This window comes from Lathyrus oleraceus, chromosome 5 (genome assembly GCF_024323335.1).
Source record: "Lathyrus oleraceus cultivar Zhongwan6 chromosome 5, CAAS_Psat_ZW6_1.0, whole genome shotgun sequence".
NCBI classification, from domain to species: domain Eukaryota; kingdom Viridiplantae; phylum Streptophyta; class Magnoliopsida; order Fabales; family Fabaceae; genus Lathyrus; species Lathyrus oleraceus.
The window spans coordinates 612,504,295-612,529,260 of record NC_066583.1 but is presented as its reverse complement, the minus strand read 5'-3'; the positions used below and the strand labels follow the sequence as shown (position 1 = coordinate 612,529,260).

General features: G+C 33.2%; 1 protein-coding gene across 1 annotated transcript; it reads left to right on the top strand.

Annotated features, from left to right (window-relative positions):
- The first annotated feature begins 5,805 nt into the window (after nucleotides 1-5,805).
- LOC127087042 (uncharacterized) lies at nucleotides 5,806-6,468 on the top strand. Its single transcript, XM_051027884.1, has one exon. The coding sequence runs from the start codon at nucleotides 5,873-5,875 to the stop codon at nucleotides 6,278-6,280; it is 408 nt and encodes a 135-aa protein (XP_050883841.1). The 5' UTR covers nucleotides 5,806-5,872; the 3' UTR covers nucleotides 6,281-6,468.
- The last annotated feature ends 18,498 nt before the right edge of the window (nucleotides 6,469-24,966 follow it).

Below are 24,966 nucleotides of genomic sequence, written 5' to 3'. Positions count from 1 at the left end.
GAGCAGCCACTGTCCATATACGACAAGTCTACTAAATATCCACCATCAGATTCAGAAGCCATCAATAGCACATGTTCATCATCAGACTCTCCTCTAGCTATGTTTGCTTCTTCTAATTTCCTTTCCTTATTTGACCAATAGTCAACAACAAAGTGATCAAACTTCTTACAACAGTAGCATTAAACCTTCTTCTTGTCAAACTTCTCCTTTCCCTTTTGATATTTCTTCTCATCAGAGTTGGAGACTTTTGACTTCTGATAACCACCACCATGTCTCTTCTTGGCCTCTGACCAAGACTGTTTCTAATTCTTCATACTAGAATATGATTTCAAAGCCCGCTGCTCTACCTCTCTTTAAGAGGTTCTCTCAGTTAGACGCAACTCTTGTGCCTCTAGAATACTTTGCATATCTTCAATTCTTATGGTGCTAAGGTCCTTGGAGTGTTCAATTGCTACAATAATGTAATCAAACTAAGGAGTAAGTGATCTTAGTATCTTTTCATTTGTGATCAGAATTACTCTGGAGATGTGATCAGGTACCTTGTCATTGTTCTTTAAGTTGAGATTCTCATATTTGTTTAAGTAGAGACTAAAGTTTCACCTTCTTCACTGATGCATCACCTCCATAGCAACATACCAGTGTGTCCTACGCAGTCTTCAATGTTGTTGAATCAACAATCTTCTAAAAAATATTCACATCCAAACACCGATGGATGTAGAACAGAGTCTTCTGATCCTTCTTCCACATTTCATGTGTGCATCTTTCTTTATGTTTCAGTTACATCTGCTGCAATAGCTGCATAATTGTCATTGACGAGATCACGAACATCTTGAGCGCCAAATAACACACGCATCTAAATCATCTATCGATTCCAATTCTTTCCATCAAAGACTGGAAGCTTCGTGTTCAAGCTACTATTTCCACCGTTCATCTTTGATCTTGTGCAAGAGTTCACTTAGATCTCATCAAACACTCGTGTTTCCCAATCCCTCAGAATCAAAAAATACGATTATGTTATGATTTCAAACTTCAATTTACTGTGAATTTCAGAACCGAAATCAATCACACACAGATCACATTCACTCGTTTTCCTTAGTGTTTTTCGTGGATATGAACCAGAACTCTAAATACCAATTATTAGTGCATAAGATGGAAGAGAGAGAGAGAGAGAAATTGTAACTAACTTCTAACTAAAAAGAATGATTAAATTACTTTTGCTTATATGCTCAAAGAATCCAAATTTATTATAAATAAAAATCAAATTACACCTGAATAAAACTGAATCTGAATTTAGAATAGAGACTTAAAATCTAAAAAAAAATAATATCTATTTTAAAATTTGAAACGTGTTCGATCTTAATCATAGGGTTGACATGCATGTGATTGCTATAACCCAAACAGCAAAAATGCACGATGACCGACATGATTTGTATAATTAACATCACATCATATAAAGATATATGTAAATGTAGTGGAGTGAGGGTGGCCTAGTTGAACAATATTCACCTGTTGCATGCGTTTGTCTTATGGCATTGCAATAATGTGGAAAAGCATGCCAATTCCTTACCTTTGCTGCTCCTCTAAGCTAAGCTAGATGCTTCTATTGCTTTTCATTTTCCACGTAGCGACTAAGCTAAGCATAAACCTTCTCATTACTATAATAATAGGGTGGCCTAGACATTGATTTAAGCCAACTCCTTACTCCTCATGTGCAATTCATCGTGATAGCTTAATAAAAGTTTCGTTTCACTATTGGATTAGTCACACGTGAATATAAGACCAATACTTTTGGCTTAGCTGTTTTAAACTTTTTTAGGCTTGTTCTTGGTCTTAATTACTTGCTAATTTACATTATCTTCTATTTTAGATTAATATTTTTAAATTACACTTTTATATTGTACTTAATCATGACTCGAGTGACAAGCAAACGAGTTGCATCAATAATATTTTTGAAATAACAAAATAATTCTCTTCAAAATTATATATATAAATTGGATAATGTCAACTTCTGTCCCGAACATAAATTAAAAAATCCATAAATAAAAGAAATTTATTGAAAAAAACAATAAAATTATAAATATGTATTAAATTCACCGTACAGTTTTCAATATTTTTTTACTTTATTTATTTTTTAACTTGTATTTTTGGGGTACAAGTTAGCATTACCTATATAAATTTAAAAGATGTCACATTATTATTAATGACCTTTTAAACTCTTAAAAAAAATTACGAATCAAGTATTAGGAAGTAAAAAATGTTAAATACAAATGGCATAAAATTGATTGTCAAAACATATTTTCTTATATTTTTGTCACTTTGCTTAAATCAACTTTAAGACCAACTTGTCCCGTGGTAAAGTTTTTAGACCTTAATCTCACAACCTAAATCTCACAAGTGAAAAATTTTCAATCATGTCCCCACATACATGTTTTTCTCATATCAGTATGAATATTTATTGTCATAAGTATTGATCTTTTGTCTTGGGTATTAGTAAAAAAGTCACATATATCTCTTTCTTCACATATACTTTCGCATACCTAAATATATTAGCAATGACATCACTTGCAAATCCATGTCAATATTTTAAGTCTTGAATTCCTTACAATGAACCCCATGTCAATATTTTAAGTCTTGAATTCCTTACAATGAACCCCATGTTCTTCAAAGGTATCGAGACACACCTTATGACAAATAGGAAAATCTCATCAATAAAAAAATGGAATTATGAGAAGATATCTAAGGATAATGTGATACTCTATTGAATTGTGACATATGATGATCTAACCTATTGGTGACTTGTGACATATGATGATCTAACCCATCAACATAATTAGATAGAAAAAAGTCATGAGCATGTGTTACTTCCAAACACCAAAAACATGTGTTACATGCGTTGTGGTCATGTCAAAATTTATTACTATATCCAGAACACTTTTACTAAAATAGGCATTCACCAAAATATGTTAGGCTTTAGGGGAAGATGTCCTTGCTATGACAAAAGTCAGAATCATACCTTTAAGACCATCTACAACTCTCTTAAAATTAGAATCCTTATCACATATCCCAATGTGTCTGAATATATAATCTTGTTAAATTCAAAATTGAGTCCTAAAAGTCACATAAGCGTTGGAGGCAACCTCTAATGTCGGGTACTAACTCAATCCCCCAAACCTAATAGTTAAAGAAGTCAATATCCATTGAAGTTGTAACCAACCACAATGTCTTCGACCGTCCCTCACAACTCTGTATCAAACCATATAGTCTCCTCATCTCCCATGTGAATCGATTGACATGTCCTTAAATCAAAAACTAGTTTTTTGGATACCTATATAGGATCGAAGTAGAAAAAGCTCATTGTGTTGATCATTTAATTATGGAAGAACATATACTAGCTCAACAACTCTGAAAGTTTTCTTCATTGACAACCCCTCAACAAAATCTTTATCTCTACTAACAGCCTCTCTGAATGATTTCACCTTCAACATCGGCCTCCCAATGTTCGATTGGGACAAACCCCACCATGTTTACTGCCATCACATGAAGGCAAAAAAGTTCCAACCTTACCGAGTATTCAATTTAAGGCTTAATCCTAAACCTGTCTCCCATATGATATTAAGTGCTTTAGTCACCTCCTCGGGATCCCACGATGGTTCATCCTTAAAATACCAAGTATGTAGAAGAAGCTTGTGATTTTCTTTGATCTTATGAATTAAAAGGTGTAACTCTAAGAGTAAAAAGGAACTACTCTAACTTGTTGCCTTTTTGCACTCTAGTGGTGACATATTATGTCCATCCTCAAAGTATAATTTTAATGTTTGACCATAAAAAACTCAACCTAAAAAAAATAGATGGACATCTATCCGTAGTCTCGCGCAATAGTTTCAATAGTTCTATTATGTTGAAAGTAAATACATTTCTCGTCTCACGCAGTCATTTTAATAGTTCTATTATGTTAAAAGTAAATACACTTATTTTAGAACTAAATAATTTCCAATCACAGGTTCTATTTGTTTTAAATTGATTTTAAAAAAAACTATATCTTTTAATTGTGGTTTTTAACTACTCTTAAATATTGAGCGAAATGTTGAATTGTGAAGAACTTAAATACTAAAAATAAAAAGTAAAAATGAATGCAAATAAAATAATGGTAAAAATAGTCTTAAATTTTTTGAAAATGAAATACAAAATCAATTATCGGCTTAGAAAGACACAGTTGCATTGCTCTCGATTTTCTCTATTAATGGCGATAAAATTGGTTTGTTGAATCACCTTGTCCATATCAAAATTTCAAATTAAGAGTCGTTTATTTTAATTATTTAAAAAAATGATTTTCATAGTGCTACGTATTTTTGTTTTAAAAAAAACTTTTTTTATAAAAACTTCAAACAAAAATTTATTTGTAATTATTATTATTAAAATATTATTTTAGATATTTCGTCATTTTAGTTTTATTAAATTTTTTTAATATTAAAATTTCAAAAATTACATTATTTTGGAATTATTTTAAATAATTTTTTATAAAAATCCTTTTCGAAATATAATTTATGGAAAAAAAATTGTGATTTCGACAATAATGAATGTTTAATGAATGTTTATGTTATAAAATATCAAAATTATTTTTTAATTTAAAAAGTGAATTTAAAAAAACTTATGATATTTTAATATTTTTAATAAAAATTAGTTTAAAAAAATTATTTTTTTTAAAGATAAAATAATCAGGCTCTAAAAAACATTCCCAACTCTTTTTATTCGGTCATATACTTAACAATAAACCTTTTTCAACAAACAACTCACTATATTTTCGGTGTAAATTGTAAATAACCCAAGAAAAATATGTCTCAACCTAAACCTTCTAATTAAGAAATATTTAAAAAACTTTTGACCTTATTTGTTCAATCATTTAGTAAGATAGTTTTGCCTATTCTCACTCATAATCAACACACAATACTTATAGGTGAAGCTTAGTTTAAGTAAATGATTAATATCTTAATTGCATTAATAAATTGTTGAATGATTTCACCCCCTAGTCTCTATTTAATTACTCGAATTGTAGTACTAGTATATTCATTGAGTAAGGCACTCAAGTGTGAGTAAATCATTCTTAAAGTCACGCCAAGGTTGTCACAACATAATAAATGACATTTATGCCCTATAGCCATAGTTGTTCCTAAACCCATATGGATAAAGGGTTAACTCAATTAGAAAAAAAAAAAGAGGTTGAGTGGCAGCAGAGATGACTCAAATCTAAAGACCAGTTGTTAATTGGAATCTAGTAGTAGTTAGAGTTGTTACATCTGTTTCACAATCACAATGTATAGGTACTATTTTATGAAACTGTGATGATTCTTTCAAATAAAAAAAATACTAAAAATAAACTTTGATCACAATCTTTTCGTCTAAAATCAAACTCGAAATCTGATGAATTCAATTTTAATTATTTTGATATAGAAATTGGATTCACAATTCCGTTGATATGTTGTTGGGTATGAGTTCCCAAATTTTATTGATCGATGTTAACTATTCGAAAATCCTGCTAGTCATAATTATCTGTCGGTTTATTATGGTCAATCAATTCTAATTCAAACGCGTTTTTAAATCGTGTCTATGACTGTATCTATCTAAAACTAACATGAGTTTGGGAATTACAAAGAATTGTTCAATGTTGAGATTAGGGTGTGCTGAAAGCAAAACCAATAATTTTGTTCCCCATTCATAACCCTCTTTTTCCCAACACAAAAATTAAGGTCCAAGGAATAACCACTTCTTCACAACCTCACACCATTATAAAACCCAATGCAACCCGCTCCTTCAACTTCCAAGTATAAAACAAACAACCAAAACTCAATCAGACAAAAACATTAAAACACAAAAAATGTCCAACCCCATTGGTCTCATCCTCTTTTCTCTATCACTCATCATCACCATTGTTACATCTCAAGAAAGAGCACCTCATGGACTTGTTTACCAAAACCCAAAAGCCTTTTCACCATCAGCCTATGAATTCTTTCATCCAAATTCACAAAACCATAATGATAATGATCCATGCACTTCATCTAAATGTTCACCTTTTCCTTTAGCAGTTGAAGCAACTCAAATTCATGAAAGCAAAGACTCAAAATCAAACAAAGGTGGTAGAAAATTGGGAGCTGGGGGCATTATTGGAATTATCTTTGGTGTTGGATTTGTTGTGGTTTTAGCTATGAGTGTGTATCATGTTAGAGTTACTCGTAAAGCTAACATGATTAGAGCTAAAGCTAATAGTGTTCAACCAGAAGTTTGATGTGCATTAATTGGCTTATATATAGTTATTTAATTTCGAAACCTTGTGGTACATAATTAATTTGTTGTCCCTTTAATTTTATTTCTCTAGTATCTTACATTATTGTAGTTTTGTGTTTAATTTGATTTTGGTTAACATATGTATTGTTATGATAGTGATTAGTTTCAAATTTAGATCTTGTGTAACAATCGTACATGTCATGCATTTTCAAATTTTTATTAGTTACTTAAATTATCGGAAATGAGAAGCATAGGGACAGAGGTTACAAATCAACCTATGATATGGATAGTGCTGGAAAAAGATATAACTAATTTTTTATGAGAACTAAAAATTATTACTAAGAGTTTTGTTTCTTCTATTGACATAGTGATCAATTATACTATTTAATTAAATTGCTAGAGAGAAAAGGGTCAGCAATTGGGATTCTAACCAATACAAATTTGAGTATGAGAAAGTCGGAGTACTAATTGGACCAATGTTATAGGATCATAAGATTGAGACGTCACATCTCTATCCAAAATCTTAAAATATTAGGTAAATAAAATATCTCTTATAAATTCAATATTCTACATCATTCATATGTAATGTGAGATTTTAAACACTCACAATTGCACCTAACATTCTCTCCCATAAGTGTGAGTCTCCCTCATCCTATAACAGAATCCGACAAAAGTTCCAACTCTCGCTCATTGTCGTGATATAATCTAAGTCGGTTAGTTATTTGGTTAGCAAGTTAGTTAGTTTGTTATGTTAGCTACTTGAGTTATAAGTAACCTACTTGTATATATACATATATAGTGTCATTCAGTTTTATACATCAATAATATAATTATTATTTTTTTTTCTCTCTCTCTCTCTCTCATTCCTTTTCTCACCCAAGTGCATCAGACACTAACAATTTGGTATGTAGAGCTTCTGGTTCGTCCTTCTTGATCGAAAATTCAAGAATTGCACGTCTGTGGTCGTGTTTCTAGGGATCATGAATAGTGTTGACTACAAAGATGAATGATAGCAATGATATTTCCAATTCTCTTCCAATTCTTGATGGAGAAAATTGGATTTGACTGAGAAAACAAATGCATTAATTGTATGATTTTTATGAAACCTTATAAGTTGTTACTAATGACATTTCTAAGCTTATTAACAATGCAAACGATGCTCAGAGAATCATTCACAAGGAGGCAAAAAAGAAATTTTATAAGGTTGCATTATGTATTCAATGTACGGTAGATGCGGAATTTTTTAATCGAATTTCTCATGTTGAACCGACGAAGTATGCATGAAATATTCTTGTCAAGTATTACGAAGGTGGTGAGAAGGTTAAAACTATCAAATTGCAGGCACTACGAAGGAGTATGAGTTACGGTAGATGGGAGAAGATGAAAATATTGCAGGCTATGTCTTGAAGGTGCAAAATCGTATTCATCTCATGAAAGACTGTGGTGAAATCCTAACTGATAGGATGATAGTTAAGAAGGTAATGCGTACATTGACCTCTCACTTTGATCACATTATTGCATCCATTCAAGAATCCAACAATCTTGAAACTTTGAAATTGAAAGATTTAATTGGTTCGTTGGAGGCACATGAGTTAAAGATTATCGAGAGGAAATGGGTTCAAGATTCGGTACAAGCACTACAGGCCCAAACATGGGAGAAGCACGGTGGTTCCAACAAGTGTAAGGGTAAAAGAGATAAGACCCGTGGCAATAAGTCTTAGGAGAATCCTCAAAAGCATAAGGTTAATGATAGGGCTTCTGAATTATCGAAAGGAGGAGAATGAACCTCATATTAGAAAGATAAATAGGAGAAGAAAAGTGTGGAGTGTTATAAGTGTGAAAAATGGGGTCACTTGGTCAAGAATTGCTGGTACAAAAAACAAGGGAGTGATAAAACGCAAGGATGATGAAGGAGAAAAATTTGCATGTCAAAATTCAGATGATTTTGAAGGTATGATGCTTATGGCTGCATTTGCAGATAAGCATGTCGACTCCAAACTCTAGTTCCTTAACACAGGCTGCTCGAATCACATAATTGATCGAAGAGTGTGGTTATCATATTTCGACGATTCGAAGAAGAGTAAGGTAAGGCTTGCAGATAATAGATCGTTGTGAGCAGAAGGCACTGGCAACATAGTTGTTCAAAGGAGTAATTGAGCAAAATCTATGATCAAAGATATACTCTATATACCTGAAATAAAGTGCAATTTGCTAACTGTTGGAGAACTAGTCGAAAAAGGTTTCTCAGTGGTTATGAAAGATGGAGCCTTAGAATTGTTCGACCCCAAAAATAATTTTATCTTAAAATATCCTATGTCGACGGATAGGACATTTCAGACCATGATTAGTTCGACTGAGGTACAATGTCTAGAAATAGTTGTCGACCACAAGCATAAATGACGGTGGCGTTTGAGGTTTGTCCATTTGAATTTTAGGTCACTAAATCAAATGATTACTCAAGATATGTTAATTTATATACCAAGTCTTGTGATGCCTAACAAAATTTGTGAAGATTGCTTAGTAGGGAAGCAATCCATAAAGTATTTCTCCTCGACTGTACTAATGAAATCCTCCTATATACTAGAAGTAGTATATTCAGATGTATGTAACCCATTTTAGGATTATGCTATTGGTGGAAACATGTACTTTGTCTCATTTGTCGATGAATATAGTCGAAAGCTTTGGATCTTTGTGATCAGGCACAACGATAAAGTATTTTTAATCTTTAAGAGATTTAAAACACTTGTTGAAAACCAGAGTGAAAATAAGATCAAAGTTTTTGGGACAGATGAAGGTGGTGAATACACATCCAAGTTATTTAAATAGTTATGTGTAGAACATGGTATCAATCATGAGGAAACTTCTCCTTACATTCCTCAACATAATGGTATAGCTGAAAGAAGAAATTAGACCATATTGGTACGACTAGGTGCATGTTAAAGAAAAAGAACTTTCGAATATCCTTATGGGGAAGCAGTCAACATTGCTGTGTATATTCTGAACAGAATCCCTACCAAGAAACTGAATAACAAGGTTCCCGAAGAAGTATGGGGTGGTAAATGACCATCAGTGTTATCTTAAGATTGTGAAGTGGTTGGTAATGGTGAAGTCACACTAGATGGAGAATTGGTTCGGTTCACTTTACTTATAGGTGTTGAACTAATCCATTATAGTGAGGCCTTAAATGGTAAACAATGGAAGACAACTATGGTTGAAGAGTTACAAGCTATCAAAAGAAATAATACATGGGAGTTAATTAAATTTCCAACACACATAAAATCTATCTAAGTGAAGTGGGTGTAGCATGTGAGAGTTATATCTAGGGCCAACTCTTGAGAGTTGTATCAGCTCAAAAATATAACCTCTCTATTGCTAAACCTTATCCAACCATTTGATATATGAAGATTTATTTTCATTCAGGAGAGAAGACCAAAACACAGTGTTCTTCATGAAGCAAAAGTCAAAGGGTTCATGCAGAAATACTAAGGGTTCACACTAGAGATAACTTAGGAAGAAATATTTCAAAACCTGGGGTTTCCTAATGTGCCTAGGAAGATGACCCATGAAAGCGCAAGTGGTGCCTAAAATGGAATACGGAATTAATGCATGAGAATACTAGAGCTTCCTCTTCTCCTCGTCCATGGAAGGCTCAGGTACATAGGTGTGATTATCTATAAGGATAGAGTATGGGATGTCACCAGCAAAAGGGATATATGGAGCAAGCATGATAACACGACCAAAAGCCATTGTTAGGTTTCAAAAGTTTTTTTAGAAGTAGTGGTTGGGAGAAGAGAATATGAGTTATAGAGTTTTTCAAAAGGCTGTCTAGGGTTTTCGGAGAAAAAAATGGTGAAAGAAAAGAGAAGATGTTGAAGAAGCCTAATAGCCGCCAAGAGAAAATCTTTTGAGTTTCCCTCCAAACAAATTGAGACAAGTGGCATGTCCAACTCGACAGATGGCATTTAAATTTGTTAGAAAAATAAAAATTAAATTAATTCTTTTAATTTCATTTAATTTAGTGTCCATTTAATATCCTTGGAAATCATAACAATGATGATGAACTACGTGCACGTCTATGACATGACAGTTTGGTGGAAGTGGTCATGATGACCATGACATGTACAAGTTATTCTAAATAGTGTCGAAGAGTTACAAAAAACACAATATTTCTTCCATCTGACTCATATGATTGAAAGTGGTATCTTTGGGGGGAATTTGTTAGCCTGGAAGTTCTAACTAGAGAAAAAAAGTCAATAAAATACTAATAACCATGCTAAAAAATGCTAAGTGTTAAGAAGCCTCAAGCTTCGACATGTTAACCTCATCAACTGAGTCGCTTGACTAGCATGGTAAACATGTTTCAGAAGAATCTCAGGAATAGATCCACAAGATTATGATCACCCTCTCTTCAAAACATGTTCAAAATCTTGAAAAACATTTTCGACAAAATGGTTGGGTTTCAACAGGTTCACCAGTTATGTAAGACTTAGTATATTTTCTAAGTCTAAGAATTAGTTAAGAGAAATGATGTTTCAACAAGGGCCATAGAGGTAAACTAGGGATTTTGAAAGGCATGTGAGAAGTTCGAAGTAGTTTTCGAGATAGTTATCAACATGATACTTGGGTTTTCATCAGCTTTATATGTGAGGACATGTAGACACAAGTTACCCTTAAGTAGTGGGATATGTGTCAGGTTCATAGAGTTTAACCTTCGTCGATGGTTTTTCTTTGTAATAATATATAATGTAGGCTTATGCATTGTAGTTGGGGTCACAAATTCTCATTGATTCTCTATAGAACCAAAGTACACAAGTCATAAAGCGAAACAGTTTATGAAAAATGTGAGCTTGCATCCACCTTTTAAATTTTTTGCAAATCTTTTTTATTTCAAAGCATTTATATTAAATGCCATTTACTTCATTTACTTTCTTTTTCGTTTATTGTCTTTAACCAAAGTCTATCTTTTGCATTCAATTAGTCACAATCCAAACATTTAAAACCAAATCACACACACTCTTCACTATAAGTTTCCTTCACACAGATTGTCTTTGAGATTTTTCGAGTTAATCTCTTAAGTGAACTAAATACGTGATTGTTTACTAAAAACACCATTAAATAAATTGGCATGTCTAGTGGGACCCTTTTGTGCGAAAGTCTAACTTTTAGTAAGAAAAGTGTTACAAATTACTACATATTTTGTTTCTTTAAATGAGAAAATGGTTTCAATGTCTGGACTTTTATGCATTTAAGAAGTGGTAAAACTCTCGCTGAAATGGTACGTACAAAGAACACTTCCCTTCCCCAAAATAATCCTCCAGACAATGAACAACCAATCGAATTGACGACTGGCAATGTCGTAACTTCAACTTCTGTTAGAGAAATTCCTACAATGATAAGTCAGATAAAAGCGTCGACTATATCAACGGAAATGGTGGCATTGTTACCATAAGTAACGAGTATGCCCACTACCCTTAGGGTTGCACAAAATATGATAAAAGACCAAAGGCCTCCTTTCCCATTGAGTTTCACATTACCTCTAACTGGTAGAGAACAACCTTATGGCATGCCAACTGCAATAATGGCAAGCCTGCACCGTAGTGCATCTACGTATGCAGATAATGCAATGACTATTGCATTACTTGTTAATCCACACTTAGCATCAGGGTATGTTATCAACAACCTTGGTCGAATGGCACAACCACTATGAGGGTTAGCATATATTCCTCCAAGTATGCCATTTTAACCAATAATTATCTCTAGTATGTGAGATAACAGATGGATGAGAATAACCATGAAATAGTTAATATGTTAAAACAACAAATAGGAACAGTGTTCAATCCTTTAATTCATAACACTAACCACGATTACTAGCAATTGGCACAACAATTGGTGGAATTGCTGATTTCTTTAGTGCTCCTCCAGTGCATATTCAGTAGGTGTATGATAACCAAATACCTCAGCAAACAATACCTGTCAAACCACTCATACCCATGATAGTCAAAGTAAACACATGCCAAAATGTCCCTGGGGTAATAATGGTGCATAGATACCAAGGTGTTGAGCAAGTACGTAGAAATATCCAACAAAACTTGCGGGACAGAACAATATAACTAATGTGGTCGAACAAATTTTGGCCCATAATGGCCTCAATGTTGGTATGCATAAGCCAAATTTTGTCTATGCACTATCTAATTATGTGTTGCATACTGAATTACCAAGGGGTTAGAAAATCCCCAAGTTTGCGAGGGACACTAACAAGTCCATTGTCGAACATGTAGCGCAGTATCAGTCAGAGGCAGAAGACATAGCCAATAATGAAGATTTTAAGTTGAAATTCTTCCCAAATTCTCTGGAAAAAATGCTTTCACATAGTTTACCACCTTACCTCCATGTTCCATATGCAGGTGGAACTAATTAGAAAGGGTATTCAATGAACAATTTTACATGGGTCAATCCAAGATTATCCTCAAAGAGTTAGCTAGTGTTATATGCAAGATGGTCGAATGAATATATGACTACCTTAATAGGTTTAGGATATTGAAAGCAAGGTGTTTCATTTAAGTGTCTGAACATAAATTAGTCGAGTTGGCCACATGGGGGTCTAGATTATTCTATTGGAAAGAAATTAGACACCCAGTATTTAAGAGACATGGCCCAATTAGAAAACAGAGTTAGACAAGTCTAATGCTTGAAGGCTGAAAAAGATAGATAAAGTAAATACCATAAAAAGGAAAAATTAGCCTATGTCAAAATAGACGAAACTGACAAAATATTCATTATTAATTGTGTCGAAGAAAGTGTAGTTAATTTGGAAGAATTAAAGCCAAAGCCATCTTACATCTATAAGTTGTTAAAACCTTCAAGCGGGAAGAATGATGTCGAACCCAGTAGGAATGAGAAATTTTTCACAAAAACATACACATTTGATGTAACTAAGTGTGACAAAAGTTTTGACTTATTGGTTTCTGATGGTCAGATTGTAGTCCCTCAAAGACTCAAAACTCGGCCATTAGAACAAAGAAATAAAAAGGATTTTGTAAATCTCATAATTTCTTGGTCCTAAAACTTCCCAATGTGTCCTTTTTAGGGATTTGGTTCAGAATGCACTGAATGAAGGGAGACTCAAGTTTTGTGAAAAGTAGAAGTCCCATAATGAAACTGACTCTGGTCCCAAAGTAGAAGAGGCCCTATTTGTAGAGACATTGGAGATATTGATGGTAGATATCACTGACGGCCTAGATAACAAAATTGATGAGGTGAACATGCTCGACTACAACGAGCAAGTAAAAGTGTTATATCCTATAGCTGAAGAGGAGTTGATCGATTTCTTGAAAGAGTGTAAGCTCCAAGATTCTGAGGCTATGATCTGCTCACGTTGAAGCTCAGTCTTCGACAAGCAAGTTTCCAAAGAGGTGGAAAAAATCATACCTTAACTTCCTTTTAGAATCTCTGGTAACTTTCTTGAAAATTATTTCGAACTTCTCAACTTCTTTTCAGAATATTTGGTTTACCTTTATAGAACTTGTCAAAACATCCCTTTGCTTAAATAATTCTTAGAGTTAGAATATATAATAAGTCTTAGATAACTGGTGAACCTGTCGAAACCCAACCATTTTGTTAAATACCGTTTTCGAGATTTTGGACATGTTTTGAAGAGAGAGTGATCCTAATCTTGTAGATATTTTCTTCATATTCTTCTGAACCATGCTTACCATGCTAGTCAAAAGACTCATTCAACGTGGTCAATGTGTCAAAGCTTAAGGCTTCTTTACACTTATTATTTTTTAGCATAGTTATTAGCATTTTGTTAACTTTATCTCCAACTAGAATTTCCAGGCTAAAAGTGTTCAAGCTGAAGCACAATCCTAATGGATCGATTGCAAGACATAATGCAAGATTAGTAGCTCGAGAATTTCTTCAGGGAGCAGGACTCGACTACTCTGAAGTATATGCACTAGTAGTAAGATTGGAGACTGTCATATTGGTGGTAGCCTTGGGATGTAAGCAAGGTTGGTCGACATTTCACTTAGACGTGAAATCAACATTTTTGAATGGTCCTGTAGATGAAGTTGTGTATGTTACACAACCTAATGGGTTTGTAATACAGAAAGAAGCAAGGAGAGTGTATAAGTTGCACAAAGCCCTCCATGGTCTTAAACATGCACCTATGGCTTGGAACAAGAAAATCGACTTATACTTAGTCAAATTAGGATTCATCAAATGCATGTATGAGTATGGTGTATGTGTACTGGTCATGGAACACGATATAACAATCATCTTTTTATATGTCGATGACTTACTAGTAACTAGAAATAGCATGGAGAGCTTATCGAAGTTCAAAGAGTTTATGAATATTGAATTTGAAATGTCAGATATGGGAAAGTTGTCTTATTTCCTAGGCATGAAATTTCAAATTATAAAGCAAGGTATGGTGCTGGATCAAAGGAAGTATGTCAAAGAAATAATCAAGAGATTCAGGATGTCTGACTCGAATCCTGCATCCTCACATGTCGAACCAAATATAAAACCGAAGAAGCGTGGAGAGGAGGACAAGGTAGATATCATTTTGTTCAAACAAATTGTAGGACCTCTGAGGTATGTGTGCAATAGAAGACCTGATATAGGTTTCTCGGTCGGATTAGTAAGAAGATACATTGATGAACCAAAGGTTTCACACATGAAGACTACAAGAAAAACCTTGGGATACCTAAAAGGATCAATAAACTTTGGATTAATCATGTTTCCACGAGATTCTAAAAGCAAAGAAGTTGTGATTAATTGTTATTCTGATGTTGATTGGTGTTGAGACAAGGAAGATCAAAGAAGCACAACTGATTATTTTTTTCAAGTGTTTAGTGCCCCAATTATTGAGAAACAAGTGTGAGTTATGTTGAGCAACATAAGTAAGTTTTAAGTCCCACATTTCTTAGAAAAGTGGAGGTTAGGCACTTTATAAGTAAGAAAATCCATACACATATCACCTTAAGGTTTTTAGTGAATATGTGGTGTCTCTCTCACTTGTTTGGGTGAATCTTTGATCTTTAGATGAGTGTTTGACCCAATGTGAATGTTTCCCCCTCATAATGACCCTTCAGTGGTATCAGATCCTGGTTCGAGTAAGGGACTAACTCCTGGTGTCGAAAGTCTTCCTGACATGGTGGCCAAGCGGCGTGTTCCATTAAATTGCCCATTATGAGATAAGGGTGTCTCTCAGTGGTGGTACAAACATGTGGATGAAAGAGCTTTCACTTGAGGGGAAACATACTGGATGTACACACACTTGAGATGGAGATTGTTAAGAAACAAGTGTGATTTGTATTAAGAAGCAAGTGTGAGTTTTAAGTCCCACATTACTTAGGAAAGTGGAGGTTGAGCACTATATAAGTAAGAGAACCCAGATACCTATCACCTTAAGGTTTGGGATGAATATGTGGTGTCTCTTTCACTTGTTTGGGTGAGTCTTTGATCTTTAGGTGGGTGTTTGACCCAATATGAATGCTTCCCTCTCATGACCCATCAATCTCATGATGCTCGAGAAAGCAATTTGTAGTGGAATGATCATCGTTTGAGGATGAGTACATAGCAGGATCTTATGCTCGCTTATCAAGCAATCTGGATTAGATCTGTGTTGAATGAGATTGAGGTCGAAGTAAAGAAATCTCTGGTGCTTCAAATCGATAATAAGTCAGTCACTAATCTTGCAAAGAATTCAGCTTTGCATAGAAGGAGTAAGAACATTGAGGCTAGATTTTACTTTCTAAGGGAGAAGGTAAATCAATGTGAACTTGAAGTAAGACATTGCTCGAGAAAAGTACAATTGGACGACATTTTTACCAAAGAATTTAAGATCGACAAATTCCTGATTTTGAGAAAGAAATTAGTAATTGTACATATCGATTATGTTTAGTTTGTGCTTACCAACTTGGATTATAAACTTGTATGTTGTGATATAATCCAAGTCAGTTAGTTAGTTAGTTATGTTAGTTATTTGAGTTACAAGTAACATACTTGTATGTGTATATATCTAGTAAAGTTCAATTTTATAGATCAATAATACAATTACACACACACACACACACACACACGCACTCTCTCTCTCACACACACACACGCACACACACACACACACACACACTCAAGTGCATCAGACACTAACACTCCTTCCACCACCACGACTCTAATACCACTTATTAGGTCATCATTTGAGAAAAACATTCACATTGAATCAAACATTCACCTAAAGATTAAAGACTTATCCAAACAAGTGAGAGAGACACTTTCATTCAAAACCTTAAGGTGTATGAGTCTTCCCACTTATAAAATTGTTCAACCTTCATTTTTTTAAATAATCTAAGATTAACAACTCATACTTATTTCTCAACAATAACCAAGTTGTTAGGCGGTGTCACCAATATAGATTATTTTTTAATAGTGGTGTGAGAAAGAGAAATTAATAATATTATTAGAAAGACTAAAATAATTTGTTGGTCCCTATAAGTTAGCGAGTTTTTGGTTTTGTTCTCTGTAAAAAAAAAATTATCCGAGTCCTTATATCTCACTTTTTAGGTTGGTTTTAATCCATAAAATCAAAATCCGTAGGAAAATCTACAGGTTTCCTGCGGATTTTCCTGCAGGTTTTATTTTTAAGGATTAAAACCAACACAAAATGTGAGATATAGAGACTCGAACAAAAAAATTACAGAGACTAAAATTAAAAACTCGCTAACTTATATCGACTAAACGACTATTTAAGCCTATTAGAAAATGTCAATAAATGATAAAAATATATATATATATATTTAATTGATGATACCGTAAATAATTTGTAGTTTTGATTTTTATTATCGTACTCTTTCATAATACACAAGCATATCTTAGACTGAGATGAAGTACCTTTATTTTAATATCATTATTTAGAAGAATTTAATTAAAATATAATGTCAATATATTTACATAATTAATTAATCATAAATATTAGATGACAAAAAAAATTTAACTTTTATTTTAATAATCTATAAAATAATATAAAAACAATGATAAGACTCTAAAACTTTTTTTTTATATTAATCATACATAATAATAATTAATCTCATCTTAAATTTTACTGATTTTTTAATGGCAACGGGGTAGAAGCACCCGTCACCTATCAGTCCACTTTGTTTTTCTTATTTAATTTGTATTGATAGAAAAAGTGGTGCAAGTATAATTTCAAAGTTTTAGTTGAGGGTAAAGGTATATTTTTTTGTGTTTGAAATCACTCTTTTTATTCTTGTTGATGCTATAATGAAGAATTTTGAGATTTGAAGATAGAATAAAATTTTAGTAATGTCTAGTAAGAAATAAGAATAAAATTTTAATTGCAACATGTTATTTAGATTACTCTATATTAATTTCAATGATACTAAATTTAAATGTTATATTTAACTTTTTCATAGACTCCTTCAGACTAAAAAATTTCAATGGCTAAGTGGGAGAGTATTAAATGGTTGTAAATCTTACCCTATACAAATAATAATGAAGCTTAAGTAACAAGGTAATGCAAAAGTGTTTCTTTTTAATTTTTCCCTTTTTTTTTTTTATGTTTTGTAGTATTATACATAAAAAATAATCAATATTTATAAAAAAATATACAATATAAAAAAATTGATAAGGAAAAGAAAATTGATAAGAAAAAGATAATTTTTTTAGATGTTGAAGAAAGTTTTTACATAAGATGCAAGTAGAAAGATGTAAAATCCTACAAAAGATAATTACAAAAAATTAAAAAATAAGGCAAATGGTATAGCACCCTAAATCTTATCCACCTATTTACTATTATAGAGTACAAATATAAGGTCACTAGTTTGTTTCTCAACTTTTCTATGTTTTTTTTCTCTTTTTATCTTTATTTCAATTTTTCGACAAAAACTTATATTTTTTTTTATTATAATTAATTTTCGTTTTATGTACATATGTATTTTTTGAATAATTTTTTTTATTATTATTTTATGCATTCTTAGTCCAAAAAAAATTTTAATTTTAATTTTTTATTTAAGGTATTTTTTGAAATAAATATTTTTATTTTATTTTATGCATTTTAATCCAAAAAGGTCATAAAAGTTATAAAAATACAAAGGGTAGTTTTTATTTGACTTTGTGTCCAACTCAACATTTTTTTGGGTTTTTTGATTTGATTCCTTCTATTTTCGGTAATCAAAACAAATTATTTCTTGATTTCAATATTATTATTAATCTTAAACTTAGGTTATTTTGTTACCTTTCTAAAAAACCCTAATTTCTTTAGTATAAATAGGACAAATATTTTTCATTCAAAGAGATTAACTCCTTTAACCACACATAATACCACACAAAAATTCACCACTCACACACTCTTATACACACATATACTTACACATATAACACTAGAAAATCCTAAAAAATAAAAAGTCAGTTTGAGTCAAAATCTCAAAAGAAAAAGCCAATACAGAGACAAGTGGCATCTACATTTCCCATAATCTCTCAAAAGTATAAAAAAGGAAATAAAAAGAAAAAAAACAAATTGAAAGAGAGGTGGAGAGAGGTTTCTTCCTCAACCTCTCAATCACTATTGCAACTTAGTCTCTCTCACAAACAACCAATAACATAGCTGTCAATTTTCTCCACCCGCCAAAATTGATCATTCTACATTCACCAAACCAAACACCGATCGTCCTTCTCACCCAACCACAACCATCCTTCGTCCGCTCACAACAACACTGCAAAGCCTCTCTCACCACCACTTGTAGTCGCTCATGAGATCCGCTCCGACCGCCACGCTGGAAATCGTCCTTGCCACTTGATGACTTCTCGAAAAATGTATCAATATTGTCGCAGTAATAAAATATTGAATCCACAAGGACTATGTCCGAACAAGCCAACAATTATGCAATGTACATAAAAATTGTAAATGGAAGGGGTTTTAGGTTTCAGAACGAAAACACAAACCACAAGTTTAAACTAGAAATATTAAGGCGGTTAGGTTGTGTATCGAATCCCCTTATCTTCTCTTGTTGATGTATAATGCATTGTATGAATGATTTTATCCTTATAATCTCACAACGAATTAAAAAAACCGTTATAACTGATCCCTCATGAAATAACTCACTAATCACTACTCGGAGCTTCCTATTCCTAGTCCACCAGCTTAAGCAGGATTAGGCGATGTACAAAACGTTAATTCCATATGCCACTACTCGGGGTCTCCTATCCCTCTTCAACCATCATAAGTAGAACAATTGCCCTAGATCCATCACATAGGCTAAGGGTCAGTAATCCATATGTGTCCAATATCAGATTAACAGAGTATCTCAAATAAAAAACGTTAAGATTATAATTCAAAGGATTCATACAAAGTCAAACCAACATATAATTCTAACAAGATTGAGTAAGGTTCATTATAACATAACCTAACCTAGAAGAGCTTAGCTACTCATTATTCAGAAAATAATACCATAATTGATAGATGAAAATAACACAAGAAGCCCCTTGAATGGATGACCTCCAATGGCTTCAAATTCTCTAAAAATCATCCATTGTGCTCTACAAATCGCTTCAGTCTCCAAAGTTTGTAATCCTCGTCAAATTGCTAAAAAATCCACTTAAAAAGAGCTCAGAACAGGTCATAACGCATCAGAAAAAACCCAGAAAAGTGTTCATCGCGCGTATTATAAATTCATTGCGTAATGTAACTCATACATCTCTATCGCGCACGTGATGCCGCGCGATGGTGCACGTGATTATTCCAGTAGTTGCGCTAAAAACACTCATTTTCACCAAAATTTTCACTAAGTCACATTCTTCCATACTTGGCTATTTTTCACTCATTCTTGGGTCTTTCTTCTTCCTTTTGGCTCATCTTTGTCTTGTTTTTCACTAATTCTTTGCCTAATTATATGCAATGATGAACTGTTATCACCACGTCAGATCTTGTGCGCCTAATCACCTCCGGAAGAGAAGAATAAGTACTTACAACTGCGAGTTTTTACATACTTCCTTTGCGCCATCGAGTTCTTGTTGACTCGGGTTTAATACTTTTTCTTCTACTTCTCTCTAAATGTTTATTCCTTCGTTGAGACACGTGTGTATTTTTCTATTCCTTCGTTGATGCAAGCTTTCAATTAGTTTTATTGAAACATGCACGATGCAGAGTTTCAATATGTTATATAAATTGGTGTAATATTTTGTTGTTTTTCTTAAATTTTTTGAAAAAGTAGTATTAGGATCAGGTTTGAAAAGTCAATGAAAGGCTTTTATTTCTATTATTAGAATTAAAAAAAGGAAAGGAAGAATTAGATATTTGGTAGAAAGGGAGACGATTCCTCACATGATTTTTTTATTTTTTTTATTTTTTTTATTTGTTTAATTTTATCATTTAAAGTTAATAACTTTTGATTTAGGATTATTTTCTTCTATTTAAGTTTGGGCCCATTAACTTTTTTTTCTTCCTTTTTTGCACCCTTGGATTTTATTTATCTTTTTTAGTTTATTTAGTTTAATGTTATTTTAACTTAATTATTATTAAAAAAAATCAAACAAAAAATGTAAAAATACAAAAAAAAACAATAGAAATTATATAATATCTTTTTATTTTGTCAAGTCATTTTAATTCAAAATAACAAATAAAACAAAAATATCTCTTCTTAACTCAAAAAATACAAAGTTTGTCCTATCACTTATTTTAGTTAGGGTTTTTGTTATTCAAATTCAAAATTCAAAAGAGATTAAAAAAAAGTAATAACAAAATTCTTAATTTGTAAATAATCTCATAACTTGTACATAATCAAATTGCTTTCTAAGTTAAAATAAAAATAAATCTTTTCTCTAGTAAATAGATCTTTGTATACTAATCATAACTTTTATTTTTTTTAATCAAATTAAAATAATATTTTTGCAAATGGGAGGTGGATACACATCCAACATGTCTCGAGTAATTGATTGACTGACGCCTGCCACATCGATCGATTACTCAAAATCAAATCAATTTAAAAATAATCTTCACCCATCAAATCTTTTTTTCCCTTGCGCATTTTCATTCAAAAACTTTTTACATAAAAGACTAGTTTTGTCTGTTTGAACACAAATACAAACAACGCCTAAGTCTCTATCGTGCAAGCATACATGCATACGTTTAACTGCTAAAATGCGACCTGATATTATTCTCTAAAATCAACAAACCCACAAATATTTTATACGAATTACATTGACTCTGATTTTTCTCATCACTCGATGAGAAATATGTATGCACAAGGTTGCAAAAACAAGGGGAGTCCCCTAACATAAAACTAACATTTTCCCATTAACCCCTTTTTCGTAAATAATTAAAAGCAAGTAGAAATTAACATACAAACATTTTCAAACAAACCTTTAACCCTAGAATTAGAGAAGGTTCTCGTTGAGTACAACGAAAGCGATGGGTGCCTAACACCACCCTCTCACCTAACCGACTCTCGAACCCATATTCGGCTGCGATGACCTTCTTATCCTTTTCCTTTAGAGTTTTACCATTATTTTCCTTATTCCTTAGGAATGAATAAAATATGGTGGAGACTCTGTGATTTTTCCAGTTGCGACAAATGCAATGAGATATTTATATAAATTTCCATTAGTTACAACACATGCTACTATCCACTGTAAGATCTGAATCCCAATACTTTGCTTTAATTGACGATGATTGGACAAATCTTCTGTCGTCTGAATTCTAGCTGTGATGAGGTAGGCTCAAATCTTGCAGTCAAATGCATTTATCCCTAACTTTTGCCTTGACATTTTTTTCTTTTTTCGTCCACCGGGATACCCACTTTTGCCTAATTTGCATTTTCAGGTTTTCGACTTAGCGGGGTTATTATCATCATTTATTTTATCCCTAATTTTTGCCTGGACATTTCTTTCTTTTTTTGGTCTACCGGGATACCCATTTTCGCCTAGGTTATCCTTTCGGATGTCAACCTAGCAGGCTCTTTGTTCATTTCTTTTTAGGCATAATATTTTTTGACTGCGTCGGGGTTCACTGATAGTGGAAACTCCTTCTCATCCATGGTGGTGAGGATCAATGCTCCGCCTGAGAAGGCCTTCTTTACAATGAATGGTCCTTCATAGTTAGCAGTCCACTTGCCTCGTGGGTCCGAATATATTATAGAGTATTTCTTGAGCACTAGGTCACCTTCTTGGAATATGAAAGGGTGAACCTTTTTTTCAAAAGAATTCTTGAGACATCTCTGGTATAGCTGACCATGGCAGAGAGAAGTCAAGCATTTTTCTTCTATGAGACTTAGCTGATCAAATTTGGATTGGACTCATTATGTTTCATCAAGCTTGGATTCCATGATGACCCTCAATGAGGGAATTTCAACCTCGATTAGAAGGACAACTTTCATGCCATATACGAGCGAGAACATAGTTTCCCCTTAGAGGTGTGTACCGAAGTTCTGTAGCTATGTAGAGCAAAGGCAAGCATCTCATGTCAATCCTTGTATGTCTTGACCATTTTCTGGATAATCTTCTTGATATTTATGTTTGTTGCTTCTACAACGCCATTCATCTTGGGCCGATATGGTGAAAAGTTGTGATGTTGAATTTTGAAGTCTTTATACATCTCTTTCATCATTTTGTTGTTCAGGTTACCGGCGTTGTCATTAATAATCTTGCTAGGAAATTTGTAGCGACATATTATTTCCATTTTGATAAACCTTGTAACCACTTGTCGAGTGACATTGGTATATGAAGCAGCTTGGACCCATTTTGTGAAGTATTCGATATCGACTAAAATGAAGTGATGATCATTCAAAGCTTTCGGTTCAATCATATCAATTCCCCACATAAATAAGAGTCAACACGATGTCAAGACGTTTAATGGAGTTGGTGGCACATGGATCTTGTCAGCATAGATATGACATTTGTGACACCTTCTAACGTAGTTGAAACAATCAGTCTTCATAGTTGTCCGATAATAGCCATCTCAAAGGATTTTCTTGGCAGTAGCATGTCCATTGGCATGGAATTATTTACAGTCTTCATGGATTGCTTTTATGGTCATGTCAGCTTCGTGTCTATCCACGCATCTGAGCAAGACTTAGTCATAAGTCCTTTTGTACAATACGTCGCCATTTAAGAAGAACTTGGTTGATAACTTCCTCAAAGTCTTCTTATCTATAATGGAAACGTTCTCGAGATACTCTTGTTTCTCCATGTATCTTTTGATATCGTAGAACCAAGGTGTGTCATTGGATTTTGCCTTGGTTGCTAATAAATATGATGGTTCATCCAGGTGTTCTATTGTTATGGAGGATGCTTTGTTAGCCCACTTAACTTTGAGCATGGATAACAAGGTAGCCAAAACGTCTGCTAGTTCATTTTATTCCCTAGGGATATGATGAAAAGTGATTCCATCAAAGTAGGGAATCAACTTCAAGACGTGTTTCTTGTATGGAATCAACTTGTGATCACGAGTTTCCCATACCCCTTTGATGTGACTGATGACTAGAGTTGAATCTCTGTATACCTCAAGGATTTTAATCCTTAAATCAATGGCTGATTCAATTCTGAAGATGCATACTTCATATTATGCCATATTATTGGTGCAATCAAAATATAATCTTGTTGTCAAAGGAATATGAAATCCTTTTGGAAAAGTAAGGATTACCCAAATCCCATGGCCTTGTGCATTTAAAGCACCATCGAACACGAGTGTCCATCACGATCCTGGTTTGGGTCCTTCGTCACGGCCTGGAATTTTGTAGTCTCTGATAAACAGAATATCCTCATTTGGAAAGTCAAACCTCATTGGCTGATAACCCTTCATAGGTTAATGAGTGAGATAATCTGACAAGACACTCCTTTTAATGGCTTTTCGGGTGACATATTGGATAATATATTCAGTCAACAACATTTGCCACTGATCTATTCTTCCACTGACATCAGGCTTTTCAAATATATACTTAATTGGGTACATTTTAAATATCAATAAAGTAATCTGACAGACCATGTATTGCCTTAGGCGTGGAATGTCATACCCCAAAATTTACCATACCCTTCACGATGATCACCTAGGTTAATAACCATAATTCATTCACATCTTTTGTGCATATTCATCAGCATATTCATCCATGTGTGTTATTGATTCAGAGAATGGTGTTTATGGTTCAAGCATTGGATAACTCCTGTTATGGTGTTTTTAAAAAACTAACCCGTGGTATTGTGGTATTATGCTTAATTTCGGTATGAAACACTTGTGGAATAGGTGGACTGCATCATGGCATTGAATCTGGTTATGAATTGTAAGCGGTATTGATTAATCTCTTGTAGAGTTAGTCGTTTGATATGGATTCGGTACAAGGCTTTTTAAATCAGGGTCAAGTCAGACAATTCATTATTTCATACAAGTTCCATTCAAATGCAAATTTGGATGTTCAACACAGGACTTGGCACGAAAACTATTTTTCCATTACAAATGTTCAACATTCCATTACAAAAGAGTCCCAAAAAACCAAAATTACATATTTTTACATCATTTGACTTTTGGTCAACTATTGACTTTTTGGTCAACCGGTTGACCAAAGTCAACTGACCATGCTAATCCATTTGTTTCATGTTCGAGCTTCTGCACCATGGCAGAGTGTTGTCCAACACCGCATCACGAGTCGAACCTGCAAAAAGATACTAGAAAGCATACAC